This window comes from Chiloscyllium punctatum, chromosome 21 (assembly GCF_047496795.1).
Source record: "Chiloscyllium punctatum isolate Juve2018m chromosome 21, sChiPun1.3, whole genome shotgun sequence".
In the NCBI taxonomy this organism is placed as follows: Eukaryota; Metazoa; Chordata; class Chondrichthyes; order Orectolobiformes; family Hemiscylliidae; genus Chiloscyllium; species Chiloscyllium punctatum.
Window position 1 is genome coordinate 618,632 of NC_092759.1, and position 20,367 is coordinate 638,998.

Consider the following 20,367-nt stretch of genomic DNA (forward strand, 5'->3'; position numbering starts at 1 on the left):
GCATATCTTTGGACTGAAGGAGGAAACCAGTGCAGACTTGGAGAGAATGTACAAACTCCACATAAACAGTCGCTTCAGGGTGGAATTGAACTCAAGTCCCTTGCGCTGTGAGGCAGCGGTGCTAACCACTGAGCCACCATGCCATCCAGTTCCACAGGGAGGAAATCCACTGTTTAAAGATGGATACAAGGAGAAAACAGAGAATTAAGACCAGTTAGTCCAGCATCAGTAGGTGGGAAAGTTAGAAAGCATGTGATAACAGGGTATTTAGAAAACATCAATATTAGTTGAAGTTGACATGAATTTATGAAAGGGAAATCATGCTGACAAAACTAAGAATTTTTTTGAGGATGTTGAAAAGATTGGGCTGAATAAGTGATGTGATGTATTTGGATTTTCAGTAAGTTGTTGATAAAATCTCGCATAAAAGGTTATTGTGCAAAGTCAAAGTACATGGGTTTAAGGATAACATATTGGCTTGGATTTGGAATTGAGACAGGAAATAGAGTGATGGGTCATTTTCAGAGTGGAAGGCTGGGCTCAGTTATTTACAATGTATACCAATGATTTGAATCAGTGAATGAATGACACAAAACTAGGTGGGATTGTGAGTGGTGAGGACAATGTAAAGAAGCTGCAAGGCAATTGACATAAATTGAGTGAGTGGAGTGTACATGACAAATACAATATAACTTGGATTAGTGTGAAGGTATCTAATTTAATAGGAAAAACAGAATGACAGAGTATATTTAAATTATTATAGATTGTGTGATTATGATGAGGTGGACCTCATTGATAATGCAGTTTTTGACTGGGATTGTTAACCTAGGCCAATCAAAAAAGCCTTGGCTGACCAAAATAACCAGGAAAATACAAATAAAGTTTTGAATTCCCTACTGGTAAATGAAGTCCCATTGTCCATGCCCTTTGTCCTACACCTGCACACACATGACATAGATGCTGGGGAATAATAGTGTGGGGGTAAGGGAAAAAAATCCCAGGAAATTAGAATCTTCTCAGTTGAGTACTCCAAACTGGCTGGCTACAGCTAGTATAATGTGCACTAGTAAATAAAGGATGATTTGATGACAGGACCCAGCCTCTGTGCAGTTACTTCAGTGGTGACGGGAGAAGACTGGACGTCCCTGAAGAACATTGGCTTGCAACTGTCACCTTGGAGTTGGGGTAAGCATTTCTGGCATCGTGCCTTTATTTGGGAAGCTTGACTCAATTGACCTTGCTGTCGAAGACCGTGGAAAGAATGCAATATTTAACCAGGCAAATGACATTGGGGCAGATAAAAAGCAACGAGTAATCCTCTGACTGCATGTGGACCTACAGCATTTTCGGTTATAAGGGGCTTAATGTTCCCAGAGGCACCAAACGCTAAAACCTGCCAAGAGTTGACAGAGTTGGTTAACTAATATTGGGAACTCAAACCTCCTCGAATCCTGAGACGCTATCAGTTTTATTTGGCTGGTGGTAATGGGGGCAACAAAAGGGCCATCGCAACCTGGATTGAAACCTATTTTGGACCTGGTGAGACCAGATCACCGTAGATAGCATATTACTGTGAGGAGCCCTTCATCAGGAATGAGCTCATTCCCGATGAAGGACTTTTGCCCGAAACATCAATTTACCAGCTCCTCGGATGCTGCCTGATCTGCTATGCTTTTCCAGCACTACTCTAATCTCCAACATCTGCAATACCCACTTTCACCAATTACTGGGGAAGCAAGGGTGATTGACCCAAGCAAAGGTTGCCGTCAGACACTGGCTGACTTCCACCAGGGTCATCCAGGGGTTCCAAGATGAAGATGCTGACAAGAAGCTATGTCTGGTGGACAGGCCTAGATGCTGACACAGCCGTGTTGATGGGGCAGTGCCCAAGTGCCAACAAGGACAAAAGTTGCCACCAGCAGTACCCTCACATTTGTGGGAATGGCCGGGTAAATGCTGGGCTCGGTTGCATGTTGGCTATGCTGGTCCTTTCATGGGCTGAATGTTCCTGGTCATTGTGGATGCCTGTTCAAAGTGGTTGGACGTGCATAAAGTTAGTTCAGCAAACTCAGGGACAATGATGAGGAAGCTCTGAGCATCATTCACAATACATGGGCTCCCAGAAGTATTAGTCACAGACAATGGGACTTCATTTACCAGCAGCGAATTCAAATGTTTCCTCAAGTCCAATGGCATTTGGCACATAAGGACAGCTCCATATCTTCCCTCACCCAATGGTCTAGTGGAAAGAGCGGTCCAAACATTGAAGGCAGGCTTAAAGAAACAGCCTACAGCATCAATTGAGACCAAACTATCCCATTCCTGTTCGATTATAGGTCCATCCTGCACTCAACCACAGGGATAACTCCAGTGGAGTTGTTGATGGGGAGAAGACTCTGCATCAGGTTAAAGCTGATATTTCCAGACCGAGGGAGGGGAATAAAATGGCAATAGGAACTCCAATGCCAGCCAAATGCCTCCTCCAAGAGAGAGAGACAATTTAATTCAGGGGTGAAGTTTAGTGCCGGAACCTTGGAAATGGCCCTGTATGGGTACAAGACAGGGTTAATGCAGTCAGGTCCATGACTTACAAAGTTTTTATAGATGATAATGTCCTGAATAAACATGTGGATCACCTGAAAGCTGTTACCTTGAAAACAAGGCAGGAGGAAAACACAGTTGGCCTCTCTGAACAGCCAGAAAGCCTGGCAGAAACCACAGGTGCTCCCTCTCTGTCTAGTCTCAGGGAAACTTCAGAGTCTTAAATGGAAGCCACTGAAGACGAGAAGGAAACTCTCCTGAGACTTTCTGGTTGCAAGAGACAGGCCACAGTCTGGTGCACACCATATGTGTCTAAACCCGAGTCAGAGGAACTGGACCTGGGGCAACAACTTCGCAATTGAAGCTACAAGCGAAAGCTACCAGGCCTACATCACGGACTTTGGGGGTGGGGGGAAGGGCTGTAGTGATTGGGACCAGATGGACCTCATTGACTATGAGCTTCTTGATTGGGGCTGTTAACCTGAGCTGTACTCAGGTAAATAAAGAGTGACTTGGTGATGGGACTCGACCTCTGTGCAGGTATTTCAGATTGGGAAGTTTTAATACATAAAGGCACCTAGGTGACCTTGTAAACCAGTCATTGAAGGCAAACATGCAGGTGAAGCAAGTAGTTAGCAAGGCAAATGATATGTTGACCTGCATTACAATGAACAGCACAGTGGCTCATTGGTTAGCACTGCTGCCTCACAGCACCAGGGACTAGAATTCAATTCCACCCTTAGGCGACTATCTGTGTGCGGAGTTTGCACATTCTCCCTGTGTCTATGTGGGTTTCCTCTGGGTGCTATGGTTTCATCCCACAGTCCGAACGTGTGCAGGTTCGGTGGATTGGCCATGCTAAATTACCCCATAGTGTCTAGGGCTATGCAGTCTTGGGTGGATTAGCCAATGCGAAATATGGGTTGTAGGGAATGGGAGAAGGGGGGGGGGGTCTGAATGGGTTGCTCTGTGGAGGGTCGGTGTGGACTGAATGGTCTGCTTTATATTGTAGGGATTCTTTGACACTACAGAGTTTGAACAAAAAACTAAGGATGCCTTATTGCAGCTGTACAGTGTTTGGGTGGGAGCTCACCTGGATTATTGTGTGCAGTTTTGGTCTCCTTAATTAATAAAGAATAGACTTACCATAGAGGGAGTACAGCAAAGGTTCGACAGACTTATTGTTTGAGAAGAGATTGGGTTAAATAGGCTTGTTTTAACTGGAGTTTAGAAGAATGAGTGGGAGATCTCATTAAAACATACAAAATCCTCCCAGGGCTGGACAGACTGGAAACAGAGACCGGGGTCTCCAGAACAAGGGGTCACAGACTCAGGATGCAGGGTAGGCCATTTAAGATTGAAATGAGGAGAATTTTCTTCATTCAGAGGATGGTGAACCTGTGGAATTCTCTGCCAAAGAATGCTGTGGAGGCCAAGTCACTGAATTTATTTAAGAAGGAACATGAGTTCTCAAACTAAAAGGGTGATAGGGTTCTGACATTGAGATAGCAAAGCAGTCATGATCATGTTAAAAGATGGAACAAGCTCACCGAGTTGACGCTTGCTCCTAATTTCTGTGTTCCATGTGCTGAACGCTGTAATGATGACATCAGTAGTCAAGTGCTATGGAGACTCTAACCCTTCCTCTCCAACTCCCTAACTGACCTCTCTACCCCATTCATTGACTTTCCAGTTGGGGTTGTCCTTGATCGATGTGACCTTGTGACACAAGGGGTCATTTCAAGGTACCCTTCCCTCCTCTCCCAGAGAACTGGGACCACTATTTGGGACCACCAGGTTAAAAACTACTTGCTTGTCTGGTGGGGTTGTGACCTCCTGCTTGATGTCCATCTAAGAGTCTAGCCGTGGCCTGAGTTTTCAATGTTTCAGTAAAGGTGTAGCGCTCCCACAGGACAGATAGTGTCAATGCAAAGGGGAAACTAGGTCTGAGGGAGAAGAGTAGAGGTGGGTATGTTAATGGAGTGAGATGAAAACCTATTGGAGGAGACTCATGTGGAACATAAACCTTGATTCAGACTGAGTGAAGAGGTGACCGTCTAGTGGTAATGTTACTGGAGAGCTTTAAGTTTAATGGTGTGGTGGAGACAGTTCAAATCCCACATAGCAGGAATTTTAATTGAATAACTCTTAATAATGGTGACAGTGGCCAGGTGGGACGAGATTGGATTGGGATAACTGGTCAGCATGGACGAGTTGGACCAAAGGGTCTGTTTCCGTGCTGTACATCTCTATGACTGGATGACAGCTATCATCACTTGTCAAATCCATCTGATTCACCAGTGTCCTTGAGGGAAGGAAATTTGCCATTCTTACCTGCGCTAGCCTCCATGTGACTCCAAGCCTATGGTAATTCGCCGACTGAATTGGCCCAGCAAGGTATCCAGTTCATACTGGGATGTCAGCCTTGATTTTTCATGCTCAAGTCCCAGACTTGAACCTGGAATGTTGGGGGACCACAGCTCCCCACTGAGACCAAGTGAAAGGTTTGAAAGGATGGAACAGGGTCTACAGAAGATACAACTCATTTTCTGTAGGACGGGTGACAAAAGCGAAGGGCTATTGATGCAAGAGTGAGGGCCGATGGGGGATAAACCTCTTTGCAAACAAGGTAATGCTCACTCTCTGCCATCTGGTTGAGGCAAAAACTGTTGGAACACCGTTCCCTTAACTGTCAGCACATACCCCAAGCCCACAGAATTTCCAAAGTCTTGACCAATATGCTTCCTCATCATCAAGAGCTGAACATGACTTGGTCAAGTCGCTGGAGACAATGAGCCCAATATGGTAGAGATGGACAGCATATGTGTGGTAACCCCAACACATCTAAGTTCACCTCTGAGTTACAAATATTATTTGACTTGGATACATAGAGCATTGCTGGGTCAAAATCCGACTTAATATCAGATTGAAGATGGCTAGGCAGTAGGGGTAGAATCAGAGGCTTTTCACTTTCTACAATGGGAAATGTGCCATTAGCTGATGGTACACAGACTAGGGGGCCACAGATTTAAGTTCTGGGAAGATGAGGAAAAATGTACCTTTACACAGCAAGTAGTAGTGACCTGGAACTCAATGCCCAAAAGCGGGCAGGGCAAGTGGCCCAGAAAGGTACGCAGTTCAAGGGCAATAAGGGCTCGGCAACAACAGTGATGCCTGAAAGAAGGTGTATTTTAAAATGGACAAGGGAAGTGGAGACGATCAGTGATTTCCAAAAGGAAACCGGGTGGACACTTGAGGAAACCCGCACCAACCAACCCAACCACCTACAGCCTGGTCCTTGCTAACCAAAATGTCCACCCACACCAACCCCACTTCCCTGCACTTGGCCCAAACCCTTCTAATCCTTTCCTATCCATGTATTTGTCCAAATGCCTTTTTAAAGATGTATCCATCTCAACCACTTTCTCTGGCAAATTATTCCATATGCATACCACTCTGTGTAAAATATGTTGCCCCTCAGGTTCCCTTTTATTATTTCCCCTCTCACTCTTGATTCCCCAATGCTGAGAAAAAGACAGTATATTCACCCCATCCATGCCTCTCATGATCTTATACACCTCTATAAAAGGTCCCCCCTCAGTCTCCTATGGTCTAAAGAAAAAAAGTCCCAGCTTGTCCAACCTCTCCCTATAACTCAGACCACTGAGTCCAGGCAACATCCTTGTAAATTTCTTCTGCACTCATTCCAGTTTAGCTACCCCTATTAGCTCTCTGCTGAACGTTTCAGAGAACACCTCTGAGACACCCGCACCAACCAACCAAACCGTCCCATGGCTGAACACTTTAACTCCCCCTCCCACTCCACCAAGGACAGGCAGGTCCTTGGCCTCCTCCATCGCCAGACCATGGCAACACGATGCCTGGAGGAAGAGCACCTCATCTTCCGCCTAGGAACCCTCCAACCACAAGGGATGAATGCAGATTTCTCCAGCTTTCTCATTTCCTCTCCCCCCACCTTATCTCAGTCCCAACCCTCGGACTCAGCACCGCCTTCTTGACCTGCAAGCTTCTTCCCGACCTCTCCGCCCCCACCTCCTCTCCAGCCTATCACCCTCACCTTAACCTCCTTCCAACTATTGCATTCCCAACACTCCTCCCCCAAGTCCCTCCTCCCTACCTTTTATCTTAGCCTGCTTGGCACACCCTCCTCATTCCTGAAGAAGGGCTTATGCCCGAAACATCGATTCTCCTGTTCCTTTGATGCTGCCTGACCTGCTGCGCTTTTCCAGCAACACGTTTTTCAGACTTGAGGGAAATAATCTTGCAGAGGTCAGAGGTATAGAGCATGGAGACCGTGACTGACTGGATTGCTCTACATGGACTTGATGGTCTAATGCTGCAATGAATGGGGCAGATAAATGCATTCAGTGTGAGGCCTGAACAGTAACACGGAGTAAATGGATCGAATGGCTTGTTTTGCCCTTGTCACTGTTGCATTATGAATCACGTCAATTCTGTGAAGCCGACTGCTCAGCAAGACATTAATCACCTCCAGAGAGCTGCATCCATCTGTGACTGGCAGGGATTCTCTCTTGCGCATTGCACAAGGCATTGCTTGAACTTGAATTTCAAGGCACATTTTCGATTCCTGGAAACCTCATGGTCGACACTGAATCTGCAGCACACCCTAATGGCTCCCAGTGGTAGTGGATGCAAGTGGACATGCACCAACACACACATTTCCAGCACGGGAACTCACAGTGATGAGGGCAAAACAAGCCATTCGATCCATTTACTCCGTGTTACTGTTCAGGCCTCACTCTGAATGCATTTATCTGCCCCATTCATTGCAGCATCAGACCATCAAGTCCATATAGAGCAATCCAGTCAGTCACATTCTCCATGCTCTATACCTGTGACCTCTGCAAGATTATTTCCCTCAAGTGTCCACCCGGTTTCCTTTTGGAAATCCCTGATCGTCTCCACTTACCTTGTCCATTTTAAAATACACGTTCTTTCAGACATCACTGTTGTTGCTGAGCCCTTATTGCCCTTGAACTGGGTACCTTGCTGGGCCATTTCAGTCGGCATATTACCATAAGGTCTGGAGTCACATATAAGCCATCACAGGTAAGAACGGCAGATTTCCTTCCCTCAAGGACATTGGTGAATCAGATGGACTTCTGACAACTGATGATAGCTGTCACAGTCCCCATTATTAAGAGTATCTTTATATCCCACAGGTATTCAATTAAAATTCCTGCTATGTGGGATTTGAACTGTCTCCACCACAACACTAAACTTAAAGCTCTCCAGTAACGTTACTGCTCGTCTGTCAGCTCTTCACTCAGTCTGTATTAGGGTTTATGTTCCACATGAGTCTCCTCCCATAGGTCTTCACCTCATTCCATCAACATACCCCACCTCTACTCTTCTCCCTCGTATCGAGTTTCCCCTCTGTACCGACAGCTGTGGGAGTGAATTCCATATTCTCCCCACTGTCTGGATCATGAGGTTTCTGTGGAACTCTCCCCTGGATTTATTAAAATCTGTCTTAGCTTGACGGCTCACCTGCAAGCAGTAACACCTTCCTCATATCCACCCTGTCCAACCGCCTTCATCATTTTAAAGTCCCCAGTCGCTTTCCTGGGGCGAACAAAGTCAGATGACACCAGGTTATAGTCCAACAGGTTTACACGAAATCTCACGCTTTTGGAGTGCTGCTCCTTTGTCACCTTCTATAGCAGGGTGACCAAACTCCATCCAGTATTCCAAAAGTGGCCGAACCAATTAATTGAGATTTCTTTGTAATCTTAGATCATCTTTTTCACTGTTCACTATATCACCAATCTTTAGCAACTTTTTCACGATCTATAAGATCATCTACGAATAAATGAGAAATAGAACTGTGCACCTTATTCAAAGTGAGCCCTGTGGTTTCCATACAAGTTCATGATAGCTACTCTGCTTTTGAATCCTAATCTTTTCAGGTTGAATCCCAGTGCTTTGCTCATATGGTTTTGCACAAAAATATCCTGCATTTATATAGCACACTTTGGTGCAGCAAACACAAATGATGCACAGCAAGATCCAGATTGAGATCATTACTTGAATCAAGTGTATTTTTAAAAAAATATTCATTTGTCAGATATCAGTCTCGATCGCTCTGCAGCATTTATTGCCTGTTCGGAGTTGTCCCTTGAGAAGGTGGTGGGGGTGAGCTGCCTTCTTGAACCGCTGCAGTCCACCTGGAAGGGAATTCCAAGATTTTGATCCAGCAATAGTGGAGGAATGGCGATATATTTCCAAGTCAGGATGATGAGTGGCTTGGAGGAGAACTTGAAGGGGGCTTGTGTTCCCATGTATCTGCTGTCCTTGTCCTTCTAGATGGAAGTGGTTGTGGGTTTGGAAGGTGCTGTCTGAGGATCTTGGGTGAACCTCTGCAGTACCTCTTGTCGATATTATACACTGCTGTTACTGAGTGTCGGTGATGGAGGGAGTGGATGTTTGTGGATGCGGTGCCAATCAAGCTTTGTTCTGGTTGGCGTCAAGCTTCTTGAATGTTGTTGGAGCTGCCCCCAATCAGGGCAAGTGAGGAGTATTCCATCCCATTCCTGACTTGTGCCTTGCAGATGGTGGACAGGTTTTTGGGAGTCAGGAGGTGATTCACCACAATATTCCCAGCCTCTGACTTGCTCTTGTAGCCACTCTGTTCATGTGGTGATTTCAGTTGAGTTTCTGGTCAATGATCACCCCCAGAATGTTGATAGTGTGGGATTCAGTGACGGTACATCATTGAATATCAAGGGGCAGTGGTATGGATAGGGTATGTGAGCATCCTATCTACAAGACATGGAAGTTTTGAACGTGATCCATACCTTTGCTTTGGGCAACTTTCCCAATGGCTGTGAAAGCTGATCGTTGCGTGTTCAGCTACAAGATCCACATGTGACACTGTGGGTTGGTTGTTTTCAGCACTGGTGCCTGTTGCAGGAGTGCATACCAATCTGCGATTGGGTTCACCACTTTCCTCTGTTGCCAGCTATTGTCTCCCTGGTACAATAATGGATATTTGGGGCCTTCATGTTGAGCTTCATGCTAACATCCTTGGAGTCTTAGAAGCCCCCACAAGTCAGCTGTCCTGATTACCTCATCTTCAGGAGCTCCTCCACTATTATTGGGGTTGGTTAGTTCAGTTGGCTACATGGCTGGTTTGTAGTAGGTATTATGCCACTAGTTTGGGTTCAATTCCTGAACTGGCTGAGGTTACCACGAAGGACTCTCCAACTCAATCTCTCCCCTCACCTGAGGAGTTGGTCCTCAGTTTAAAACCACCACCAGTTGCCTCTTTCTAGTGAGACAGCAGTCTTATGGCCTGGTAGTATGCTGGCAACTTGAGTCAAAAGGTGTGGTGCCGGAAAAGCACAGCTGACCAGGCAGCATCCAAGGAGTAGGAGAGTCGACATTTCAAGCATCAGCCCTTCATCAGGAATGAAGAGTCGATTCTCCTGCTCCTCGGATGCTGCCTCACCAGCTGTGCTTTTCCAGCACCACACTTTTTGACTCTGATCTCTAGCATCTGCAGTCCTCACTTTCTCGTGATGGGCAGCTTGACCTTGGCTGTTAGAACATTTTTTTTATCCTGCAGTTGCACCAAAGTCACCAAGTTCATGTGATCGTTGTCTTGCCAAATCGTATCCATGATGTTCCATGGATATATATATATAAGATCCTGAGTGGATTTGACAGGGTGGATGCTGAAAGGATGCTTTCCCTCATAGGAGAGCTGAGAATGAGGGGACAGGGTTTAAAAATCGGGGTCTTCCATTTAAGATAAGGATGAGGAGAATTCTTTTCCTTTCAGTTCATGGTGAGTTTTACAACTCTCCATAGAGGATTGCAGGATATGAGCTATAAGGACAGGCTGGACAAACTGTGGAGGGGGCAGAGGCTGAGCAGAGACCTGATACAAGGTTAGAAAATTATGCGAGGCACAGATTGGATCGACAGTCAGAATATTTTTCCCAGCGGTTGAACTGTCTAATACTAGAGGGGCATGTGTTTAAGGTAAAAGGGGGAAAAATTCAAAGGTGATGTGAGGGCAAGTTTTTTTACACAGAGAGTGGGAGATGCCTCATAGAGCTGGAGCTTATAATAGGTTTTCTTAAAATCATGAGGAAATATAGATCGGGTTAACGGTGAGTGTCTTTTCTTTAGGACGGGGAATTTCAAGACTAGTGAGCATATTTTTAAGATGACGGGAGAGAGGGGTATGAGGGACGTGAGGGGCAAATTTTTCACACAGAGGGTGGTTCAAGTGTGGAATGAACTTCCTGAGGAAGTATGGATGCAGATACAGTTACAATGTTTAAAAGACACTTCGATCATTATGAATAGGAAAGGTTTGGAGGGATATGAGCTAAGTGCAGGTGGGTGATACTAGTTTAGTTTGGGATTATATTCGGCATGGGCTCATTGGACTAAAGAGTCTGTTTCTGTGTTGTATAACTCGATGACGATATAAGTGTGTATAATCAGGATCTGTGTGAGAAATAAGTGGGGAATGGGAGACGGTCAGCGTTTCAAAGCCCAAGTTAGTTTACATCCAGGATTGGGCTCTGAACCCCCTCTCTTCCTGATTGACCTGTGTTTTCTAAGCCTGTCTGCCATCTACAAGACATAACCAGGAGTGTGATGGAATACTTGCCTGGATGGATGCAGCTCCGACAAGGCTCAATGAAGTCGACACTGTTCATGATAAAGAAGCCCTCTTGGATGCACCATCACTTTAACAACCACTCCCTCCACCACGTCTACAAAGTGCACTGCAGCAAATCACCAATGTTCCTTTGACAGCAACTCTATCATCCAGCAGGATGAGTACTGCTGATACATGCGAACATGGCAATTTATAGCAAATATTTACAGTGTGATGTAACTGAAATTATACATTGAAAAATACCTTGATTGTTGAGTCTTTCATCTGTTCGAATACCATGATAATTTCACTTCGAACAGATGAAAGATTCAACAGACAATCAAGGTATTTTTCAATGTATAATTTCAGTTACATCACACTATAAGGTTTTGCTATAAATTCCGTGCCTTAGAATTGTGTCATCCAATATAACCTGATGAAAGAGCAGCGCTCCGAAAGCTAGTGCTTCCAATTAAACCTGTTGGACTATAACCTGGTGTTGTGTGATTTTAACTTTGTACATCCCAGTCCAACACCGGCATCTCCAAATCATGCCTTTTAAAGCAGTAAGGTGTTTCCATTGTTTCCTTCCTGTTAGTGAGGTATTCTGGTGCCTTTCCATCTGAGCCGTCCTTTGTGTGACTTTGGTATCACTGGGGTTTGAGACTGCCCTTAGGGCTTTGGGACAGCTGTGTTGATCAGGTCCAGGAAGCTTATTATCAGTTTGTCTTGGGAAGTGTATTCCCTGGTCTGCGAGTGACAATGGTCATGTCTTAGTTTCCCTTGTCAGCCTCTTCGGTTAATGCTGAGGCATTCTGGGTGTTTCTTGTATGGTTTGGACAGGCTTTGATTTTCTGTGTTCTGTGTGGCCATGCTGTGGGTAGGCAGGGTGGCAGATCTTTTCCCGCAATTCTAGACAGCACTGAGGTGTATCTACACCCCATGCATTTGAGCAGTTCAAGAAGGCAGCTCATCACCGCCTTCTCAAGGGGCAATTAGCGATGAGCAATAAATGTGGGCCTCACCCTGTGACACCCATATCCTGCGAAGGGATAAAAATAAAATTGAGCAAATGGGACAGGGTGTATCCTGTCTATACCCATGGAGCCAGGTGATGGAGTGATGAGAATGTGACTGAGACTCTGAGAAATGTCCTGAAGAACAAAGGTATGGAAGATCAAGGGACTGCCGTTCCAATATATGGTCTGTCAGTCTGTGCCTAGGGAAGACGATAGCAATGAAGCTTGAAGATTTATGAGTGAAGGCTTGGAGAAGGTTGAGTAGTTTCAAGGATTTGGGACAAATGGTGGCAGAGTATGCAAAAGTAGCAAAGAAAGTTAAGCAAGGGATGTGCTGTGGTTGGAATAGTTGGCAGGCGTTCAGGGGAATGTTATGTAATAGAAATGGTTCACTGAACCCAAAAGGAAGGAACTGCGTGACAGGTAAGAGCCGGGCATCGCTGTGGAATGGCAGAAACTTGGGCCACATCCAGAAGAAAAGAACAACATCTAGACATGAATGATAAATGGACGCTCAGATAGATGTGCACAGTGACAAGAAAAGACAAGACGAGCTGCCAATGCATAGGGTCCTCAGTGAAGGCTCTGGGGACATTGAAAAATGTGGTGGAGAAGAGACTGAAAAGGTGCGGTGAGGAGAGGAAGGAAATAGGGATGAGTTGAGTGAAGGAGGTGAAAGAGGGTCAAGAGGAAAGTGGAGACCATATTTAAGGTGCAGCAGTGAGAGACTTTACAGGGTAGACAAGCAGGAGGCTGGAAGAACACAGCAAGCCAGGCAGCATCAGGAGGTGGGGAAGTCAATGTTTCAGCTCCTGAAGGAGGGTTACACCCAAAACGTCGACTTCCCCACCTACTGATGCTGCCTGGCTTGCTGTGTTCTTCCAGCCTCCTGCTTGTCTACCATGGATTCCAGCATTTGCAGTTTTGTTTTGTCTCTAACTAAGTGATAGCCTTTACAGCAGATTTGGAAGAGTGACAGTGAGAGAGGAGATGGATCATCAGCATCGTGGCGACCATGAGTAAAACAAGGCAAACCGAGTATAGACAATTGAGGGATCGCCATTGACTGGGACACCTGGGATAACTCAATTAGAATCAGAAAATTCTGGAAAACCTCAGCAGCTGTGGAAAGAAAAAGAAGCGTTACTGTTTCAGGTCCCACAGTATTAGGTCAAAATTCCAGCATCCACCTTCACACTGGGGAGAACCCCCATGTCCTTCTTGCAAATATTCCATGAGAATTTTACATCCACCCGAACAGGCAAAAGGGACCTCAAATGTCACATCTGAAAGACAGTACCTCAGACAATATAGCACTGCATCAGGAGTGTAAGATCTACCTCTCAGATAAATATCTTTTGAAGATACAACAGATTCATTCTTATTTGGATCTTGATGCAATAAAAGCAGTTCAGGCCATTCTTCCCATTGGGTTTGTGCTGGCATTTTGAAAAAGATATCCCAAGGACAGATTTGTTGCCAACACAATGCATATGAGAGTTTGCACATTTGCAACGACATTGCAGAATTTTTGTGGACATGCCAAACAGTGACCACATTGGTATTGTCAGCATAGGGTCATAGAGTCATAGAGATGTACAGCATGGAAACAGACCGTTCGGTCCAACCCATCCATGCCGACCAGATATCCCAACCCAACCTAGTCCCACTTGCCAGCACCCGGCCCATATCCCTCCAAACCCTTCCTATTCATATACCCATCCAAATGCCTCTTAAACGTTGCAATTGTACCAGCCTCCACCACATCCTCTGGAAGCTCATTCCATACATGTACCGCCCTCTGCGTGAAAACGTTGCCCCTTAGGTCCCTTTTTTATCTTTCCCCTCTCACCCTAAACCTATGCCCTCTAGTTCTGGACTCGCCGACCCCAGAGAACAGACTTTGTCTATTTATCCTATCCATGCCCCTCATTATTTTGTAAACCTCCATAAGGTCACCCCTCAGCCTCCGACGCTCCAGGGAAAACAGCCCCAGACTATTCAGCCTCTCCCTCTAGCTCAAATCCTCCAACCCTGGCAACGTCCTTGTAAATCTTTTCTGAACCCTTTCAAGTTTCACAACATCTTTCAAATAGCAAGGAGACCAGAATTGCACGCAATATTCCAAAAGTGGCCTAACCAATGTCCTGTACAGCTGCATCATGACCTCCCAACTCCTGTACTCAATACTCTGACCAATAAAGGAAAGCATACCAAACGCCTTCTTCACTATCCTATCTATCTGCGACTCCACTTTCAAGGAGCTATGAACCTGCACTCCAAGGTCTCTTTGTTCAGCAACACTCCCTAGGACCTTACCATTAAGTGTATAAGTCCTGCTAAGATTTGCTTTCCCAAAGTGCAGCACCTCACATTTATCTGAATTAAACTCCATCTGCCACTTCTCAGCCCATTGGACCATCCGGTCCAGATCCTGTTGTAATCTGTGGTAACCCTCTTCGCTGTCCACTACACCTCCAATTTCGGTGTCATCTGCAAACTTAATAACTGTACCTCTTATGCTCGCATCCTTTGCTCCACATTGCTCATTGGGTCAAATCCTAGAACTCCCTCACTAACACTGCCAGCACCCTCTCAAGGGGTAATTATCTATGCACACAAAGTGCCTGTGATGCCAATGTCCCATGCATTAGAAAACTTAAGAAAAAGAATACTGGCAGAAGGGGAAGTGAATGAGGGCCAGTAAAGATGGCTGTGGTAATTTGGAGAAGTGAGAGAATGGAGTTTGGTTGATAAAGAGCGTATGGAGAATTTGAAGCAGGATTACAATTGTTTTACAGAGCAGTGAGAGGAGTGTGTGACAATGCAATGGAGGCGAAAGCAGACACTAACTGACCAAGGAAAGACCTAGACTTTGTCAAGAGATTTGTTAAAATATATGAAGAGCTGGTATGGGAAAGACTCTTGTGTATAACAGGACATCAGTCATCCTGTGTTTGTATTTTGCTTCACATTTAGCATCTGGACGTATTACTGCAGTAAAGGCGCTTGGGAAACACAAGTTGTTGTTGTTGTAAAGCCGTCTGATCGGTGGGGGTGCTGTCCGGGAGGTCTGCTCAGGTGGGCAGTGTGGTGCACTCTTGCCTCGTACCTGACACTCGTTGACTCAGGGTGTTGAGGGCGGGCCCGGGCTGCCGCCATGTTGTTGAGGTCCCTCGCGCGCATGCGTGTTTGCGAGCGGCGGGTCGGAGGTGGTGACGGGGGGATCGAGCTCCAGCTCCCGGTTTGTGTTTCACTGGAGGGCCGGGGGGCGCCGCCTGGGCCCAGAGACCTTCCCCATCCCCCTTCCAGGCCCCGGGCCTTGGCAGCGGACTAGGAGACCCCACTGTTACCCGCCGGTGGGTGTCAGCTGTTCGACTCGAGGAGGCTTCACGGTTCCGACGTGGTGAGGGCGGCTGTTCAACTCTACGGGGCATCACCATATTCCCAGGAGCTGAGGGCCGGCTGTTCGGCCCCAGGAGCCATCACCATATTCCCAGGAGCTGAGGGCCGGCTGTTCGGCCCCAGGAGCCATCACCATATTCCCAGGAGCTGAGGGCCGGCTGTTCGGCCCCAGGAGCCATCACCATTCCCAGGAGCTGAGGGCTGGCTGTTCGGCCCCAGGAGCCATCACCATTCCCAGGAGCTGAGGGCCGGCTGTTCGGCCCCAGGAGCCATCACCATATTCCCAGGAGCTGAGGGCCGGCTGTTCGGCCCCAGGAGCCATCACCATATTCCCAGGAGCTGAGGGCCGGCTGTTCGGCCCCAGGAGCCATCACCATTCCCAGGAGCTGAGGGCTGGCTGTTCGGCCCCAGGAGCCATCACCATTCCCAGGAGCTGAGGGCCGGCTGTTCGGCCCCAGGAGCCATCACCATATTCCCAGGAGCTGAGGGCCGGCTGTTCGGCCCCAGGAGCCATCACCATTCCCAGGAGCTGAGGGCCGGCTGTTCGGCCCCAGGAGCCATCACCATTCCCAGGAGCTGAGGGCTGGCTGTTCGGCCCCAGGAGCCATCACCATTCCCAGGAGCTGAGGGCCGGCTGTTCGGCCCCAGGAGCCATCACCATTCCCAGGAGCTGAGGGCTGGCTGTTCGGCCCCAGGAGCCATCACCATTCCCAGGAGCTGAGGGCCGGCTGTTCGGCCCCAGGAGCCATCACCATTCCCAGGAGCTGAGGGCCGGCTGTTCGGCCCCAGGAGCCATCACCATTCCCAGGAGCTGAGGGCCGGCTGTTCGGCCCCAGGAGCCATCACCATATTCCCAGGAGCTGAGGGCCGGCTGTTCGGCCCCAGGAGCCATCACCATTCCCAGGAGCTGAGGGCCGGCTGTTCGGCCCCAGGAGCCATCACCATTCCCAGGAGCTGAGGGCTGGCTGTTCGGCCCCAGGAGCCATCACCATTCCCAGGAGCTGAGGGCCGGCTGTTCGGCCCCAGGAGCCATCACCATATTCCCAGGAGCTGAGGGCCGGCTGTTCAGCCCTAGGAGCCATCACCATTCCTGGGTGGTGAGGGCCGGCTGTTTGGCCCCAGGAGCCATCACAGCTCCTGGATGTTGATGGGCAGCTGTTTAACCCCAGGAGGCATCACTGTTCTTGTGTGGGGAGCGCTGGCTGTTTGATCCTAGGGGGCCTCACCATTCACAGGTGGTGAGCCACAGCTTCTTGTAAGTGGAGAGGACTGTCAGTCCAGAATGGTGAGTGCCAGGTCTTTGACCCGAGAATGCATCCTGATCTGATCTGGCGAATCAGGGTAATTGATCCTAGGTAGCACATTCTGGGGTGGTGAGTGCTGGCTGTTTGGTCCTGGGCGGCGTCATCATTCTGCGGCTATAGGAAATTGCAAGGCGTCACAAATTTGTGTGGGTGATCGTTGACTGGTCCTGGATGCCATCACAAGTCCAAGTGATTATGACCACCAGCTGTCCAGCCGCGCAAGGCTGAACAATCGGGAGAACTCCTTGGTTACCTTCCATACCCTCTCTAGGGGGAACTGAGGGCTTTAACCCTCTTGCTAACCCACACAGCTATTTCAGTTCGCAAGAGAACCAAATATCAGTGGTTAGCACTGCTGCCTCACAGCACCAGGGACCCGGGTTCGGTTACAGCCTCGGGCAACTGTCTGTGTGGAGTTTGCACATTCTCCCCGTGTCTGCGTAGGTTTCCTGTGGATGCTTTGGTTTCCTCCCACAGTCCAAAGACAAATAGGTTAGGTGAATTAGCCATGCTAAATTGCCCATAGTGTTCAGGGATGTGTAGGCTAGTTGCATTAGTTAGGGGAAATGTAGAGTAATAAGTATAGGGGAATGGGACTGGGTGGGATACTCTTCGAAGGATCAGTGCAAACCTTTTGGGCCAAATGGCCTGTTTCCACATTGTAGGGATTACAGTTAAGTGAAAATCAGATTTTGACATTTTTACTCAATAACACAAGAGCCTACCTTCATTAAATTATTCCTTGGTTCAGCACTCTCTCAGGATATTCTTAAATACCACTGTCAGTTTTACTTTTCTTAATTCTTTCATGAGCATTGCTGGCAAGGCCCAGCATTTATTGCCCATCCCTAATTGCCCTTGAACTAGCTTGCTTGGCCATTTCAGAGGACAATTAAGAGTCAATCACATTGCATAGGGCTAGAGTAAGTCAGCGCAGCAGGTCAGGCAGCATCCAAGGGGCAGGAGAATCGATGTTTCGGACATGAGCCCTTCTTCAGGAAAGAACCCTGAAGAAGGGCTCATGCCCGAAACGTCGATTCTCCTGTTCCTTGGATGCTGCCTGACCTGCTGCGCTTTTCCAGCAACACATTTTCAGCTCTGATCTCCAGCATCTGCAGTCATCACTTTCTCTTCTAGAGTAAGTCAGACTGGGTAACCGTTTCAGATTTCCTTCACTAAAGGCAATTAGTATCAGTGAATCAGAGTGACGCAGCACTGAAACCGATCCTTTGGTCCAACCAGTCCATGCTGACCATAATCCCAAATTAAGCTAATTCTATCTACCTGCGCTTGACCCATATCCCTCCAAACATTTCTTATTCATGTACTTATCTAAATGTCTTTTAAACATTGTAACTGTACCCAAATTCACCACTTCCCGTGCAAATTCATTCCATATACAAACTAGTCTGTGTAAAAAGAAAATTTGCTCCTCATGTCTTTTTCTGACAATTTTCTGACAATTGATGAGCATTCACATGCTCACCATCACTGAGCATAGCTTTATCTTCCAGATTTATTAACTTGAATTTAAATTGCATTAGATGCCAATGGTGTGATATGTCACACATCCCTGGGAATTACCTTGGGATCTGGGATGGCTAGTCCAGCAACATTACCACCACAGCACCATCTCCTCACTTCACACAATGTCACTCAGTCTCTCCTCTTCCTCCCTTTACATCCTTCCAGTGAGTATGGCTGAAAACCAGCCCACAGCACCAGCGTCGGAGGGGGCGATGGACATGGACCAGGTGGAGTACACACTGCGCAAGAGGCTGCCGCGCAAACTTCCGAAACGCAAGAACGACATCTATGTCAACATGAAGACGGATTTCAAGGCGCAGCTGGCTCGCTGCCAGAAGATGCTGGACAGCGGATGCTTCAGCGAGATCTGCATCCATGGCCTGGGGCTGGCCATCAACCGCGCCATCAACATCGCTCTGCAGCTCCAGGGGGGCAGCTTTGGGAGTCTGCAGATCGCCGCCAACACCTCGACTGTCGAGCTTGTGGACGACCTGGAGCCAGAACTGGACGAGGGCGAGCCCCTCACCCGCACCAGAAACAACTCCGCCATTCACATCAAAGTCTTCCACACACTCCCTCAGTAGCAAGTGGTGGCTCTCAGTGTTTACAGTAGTGGGAGGATTGTGACATGTATCTCTGGAGAAACTCATTCGTGCATTCAACACCATCAAAATATATCCTGGATGCTAAGTAAAGGACTGCTTTTTTTCATTTGCAATGTTTTCGGATAAAATAATTTTTATTTGAAGTGAAATTGATTCAAGTTATGAATTCAGTACGTTTGTGATTCTGTTTGAATTATGTGTACAAGGTATTATGACCATAACCTCACCATGGAAGCAGGAGAAGCTGTTACACTAAAGGGTGTTTATGAACCTTGTAATCACTCCCCAAGTATTTATTTTAAACTCTTATTTATTGGACCAGTGAACAGTTGCTCCTGATATCTCCCATTTACTCGTGTGTTACTTCTCGACTCTCAGGCTGAGCCACTGCTTGGTGCAGCCTTTCCTGTACCTGCCAGTGGTTCATTTCTATACTTCCGTTGGATCCTCTGTGCCAAGTTTGAACGTTCATCCCAGACTCGCTCCAGAGCAAAATTGGCACCCCACTGTGGTACTGTGGGTGAGCCACACTTGTATAGGTGTGAAACAGAGGCCCCCTGCTGCCCATTTGAGCTGATGTTAAAGGTCCCAGGGATATATTTGAACAGGAGTGGTGTGGGGTGGGGGGGTGGGAGTGGCCCATTGGTGTCTCCGAGTTGACAATTACCACTCAATATCACTGAAACAGACAATCCTGTCATCATCATATTGCTGTCTGTGGGAGCTTGCTGTGTCATAAATTGCAAACAAGGCTAATTAGCTGTCAAGCACTTTAGGATGTTATATGCTTGTGATGCTGTATATCTCTCCTTAGTGCTCTGAATATAAAGCAAGTTTGGACATTTGTGGCTCTCATTGTTCTATATCTCCAATAACTACAGTTGAGGCAATTTATATAACTATTCAAATCCTGTGTTGAACTTGTCAGTGCCTGTGTTCAAGTTTCTGCCTGACTGAAGAGGTTGGAAGAGAATCTTATCAGGGTTGAGAGGGGTCTTTGATGATGCTGGCAGCCTTTCCACAGCAACAAGAAGTATAAATGAAGTCCGTGGATGGGAGCTTGGCTCCTGTAATGGTCTGGGCTGTGCACACCACTTTCTGTCGTCTCTTATGATCCTGGGCAGAGTGTTGCCGTACCAGGTCGATATGCACCCAGCTGGAGCGTTATCTCGGGTGCATAAGAAGGTCCTGATGCGCGTGTCATTCTACACAGTAACTGTGTGAAAAGGTTGCCCCTCAGTCCTTTTTTAAATCTTTCTTATTTCACTTTAAAAATAGGCCCTCTAGTTTAGAGCGACACCCAACCA

The 20,367-nt window shown here is 47.2% G+C and overlaps 1 protein-coding gene across 4 annotated transcripts; it reads left to right on the forward strand.

The window, feature by feature from the left end:
- Positions 1 to 15,405: 15,405 nt before the first annotated feature.
- Positions 15,406 to 19,905, forward strand: pop7 (POP7 homolog, ribonuclease P/MRP subunit). 4 transcript variants are annotated; one of them, XM_072591405.1, is made up of 2 exons: positions 15,406 to 15,463; positions 18,621 to 19,905. In XM_072591405.1, the coding sequence occupies exon 2, from the start codon at positions 18,626 to 18,628 to the stop codon at positions 19,037 to 19,039; it is 414 nt and encodes a 137-aa protein (XP_072447506.1). In that variant the 5' UTR covers positions 15,406 to 15,463; positions 18,621 to 18,625; the 3' UTR covers positions 19,040 to 19,905. The 4 variants fall into 4 exon arrangements, with proteins under 4 accessions (XP_072447506.1, XP_072447504.1, XP_072447505.1 ...); XM_072591403.1 differs by having other exon boundaries at positions 15,411 to 15,625; XM_072591404.1 differs by having other exon boundaries at positions 15,411 to 15,578.
- Positions 19,906 to 20,367: the final 462 nt, after the last annotated feature.

Bases quoted from the DNA above. Each gene is read 5' to 3' on its own strand.
- pop7 (XM_072591405.1), top strand. From the start codon at position 18,626: ATGGCTGAAAACCAGCCCACAGCACCAGCGTCGGAGGGGGCGATGGAC.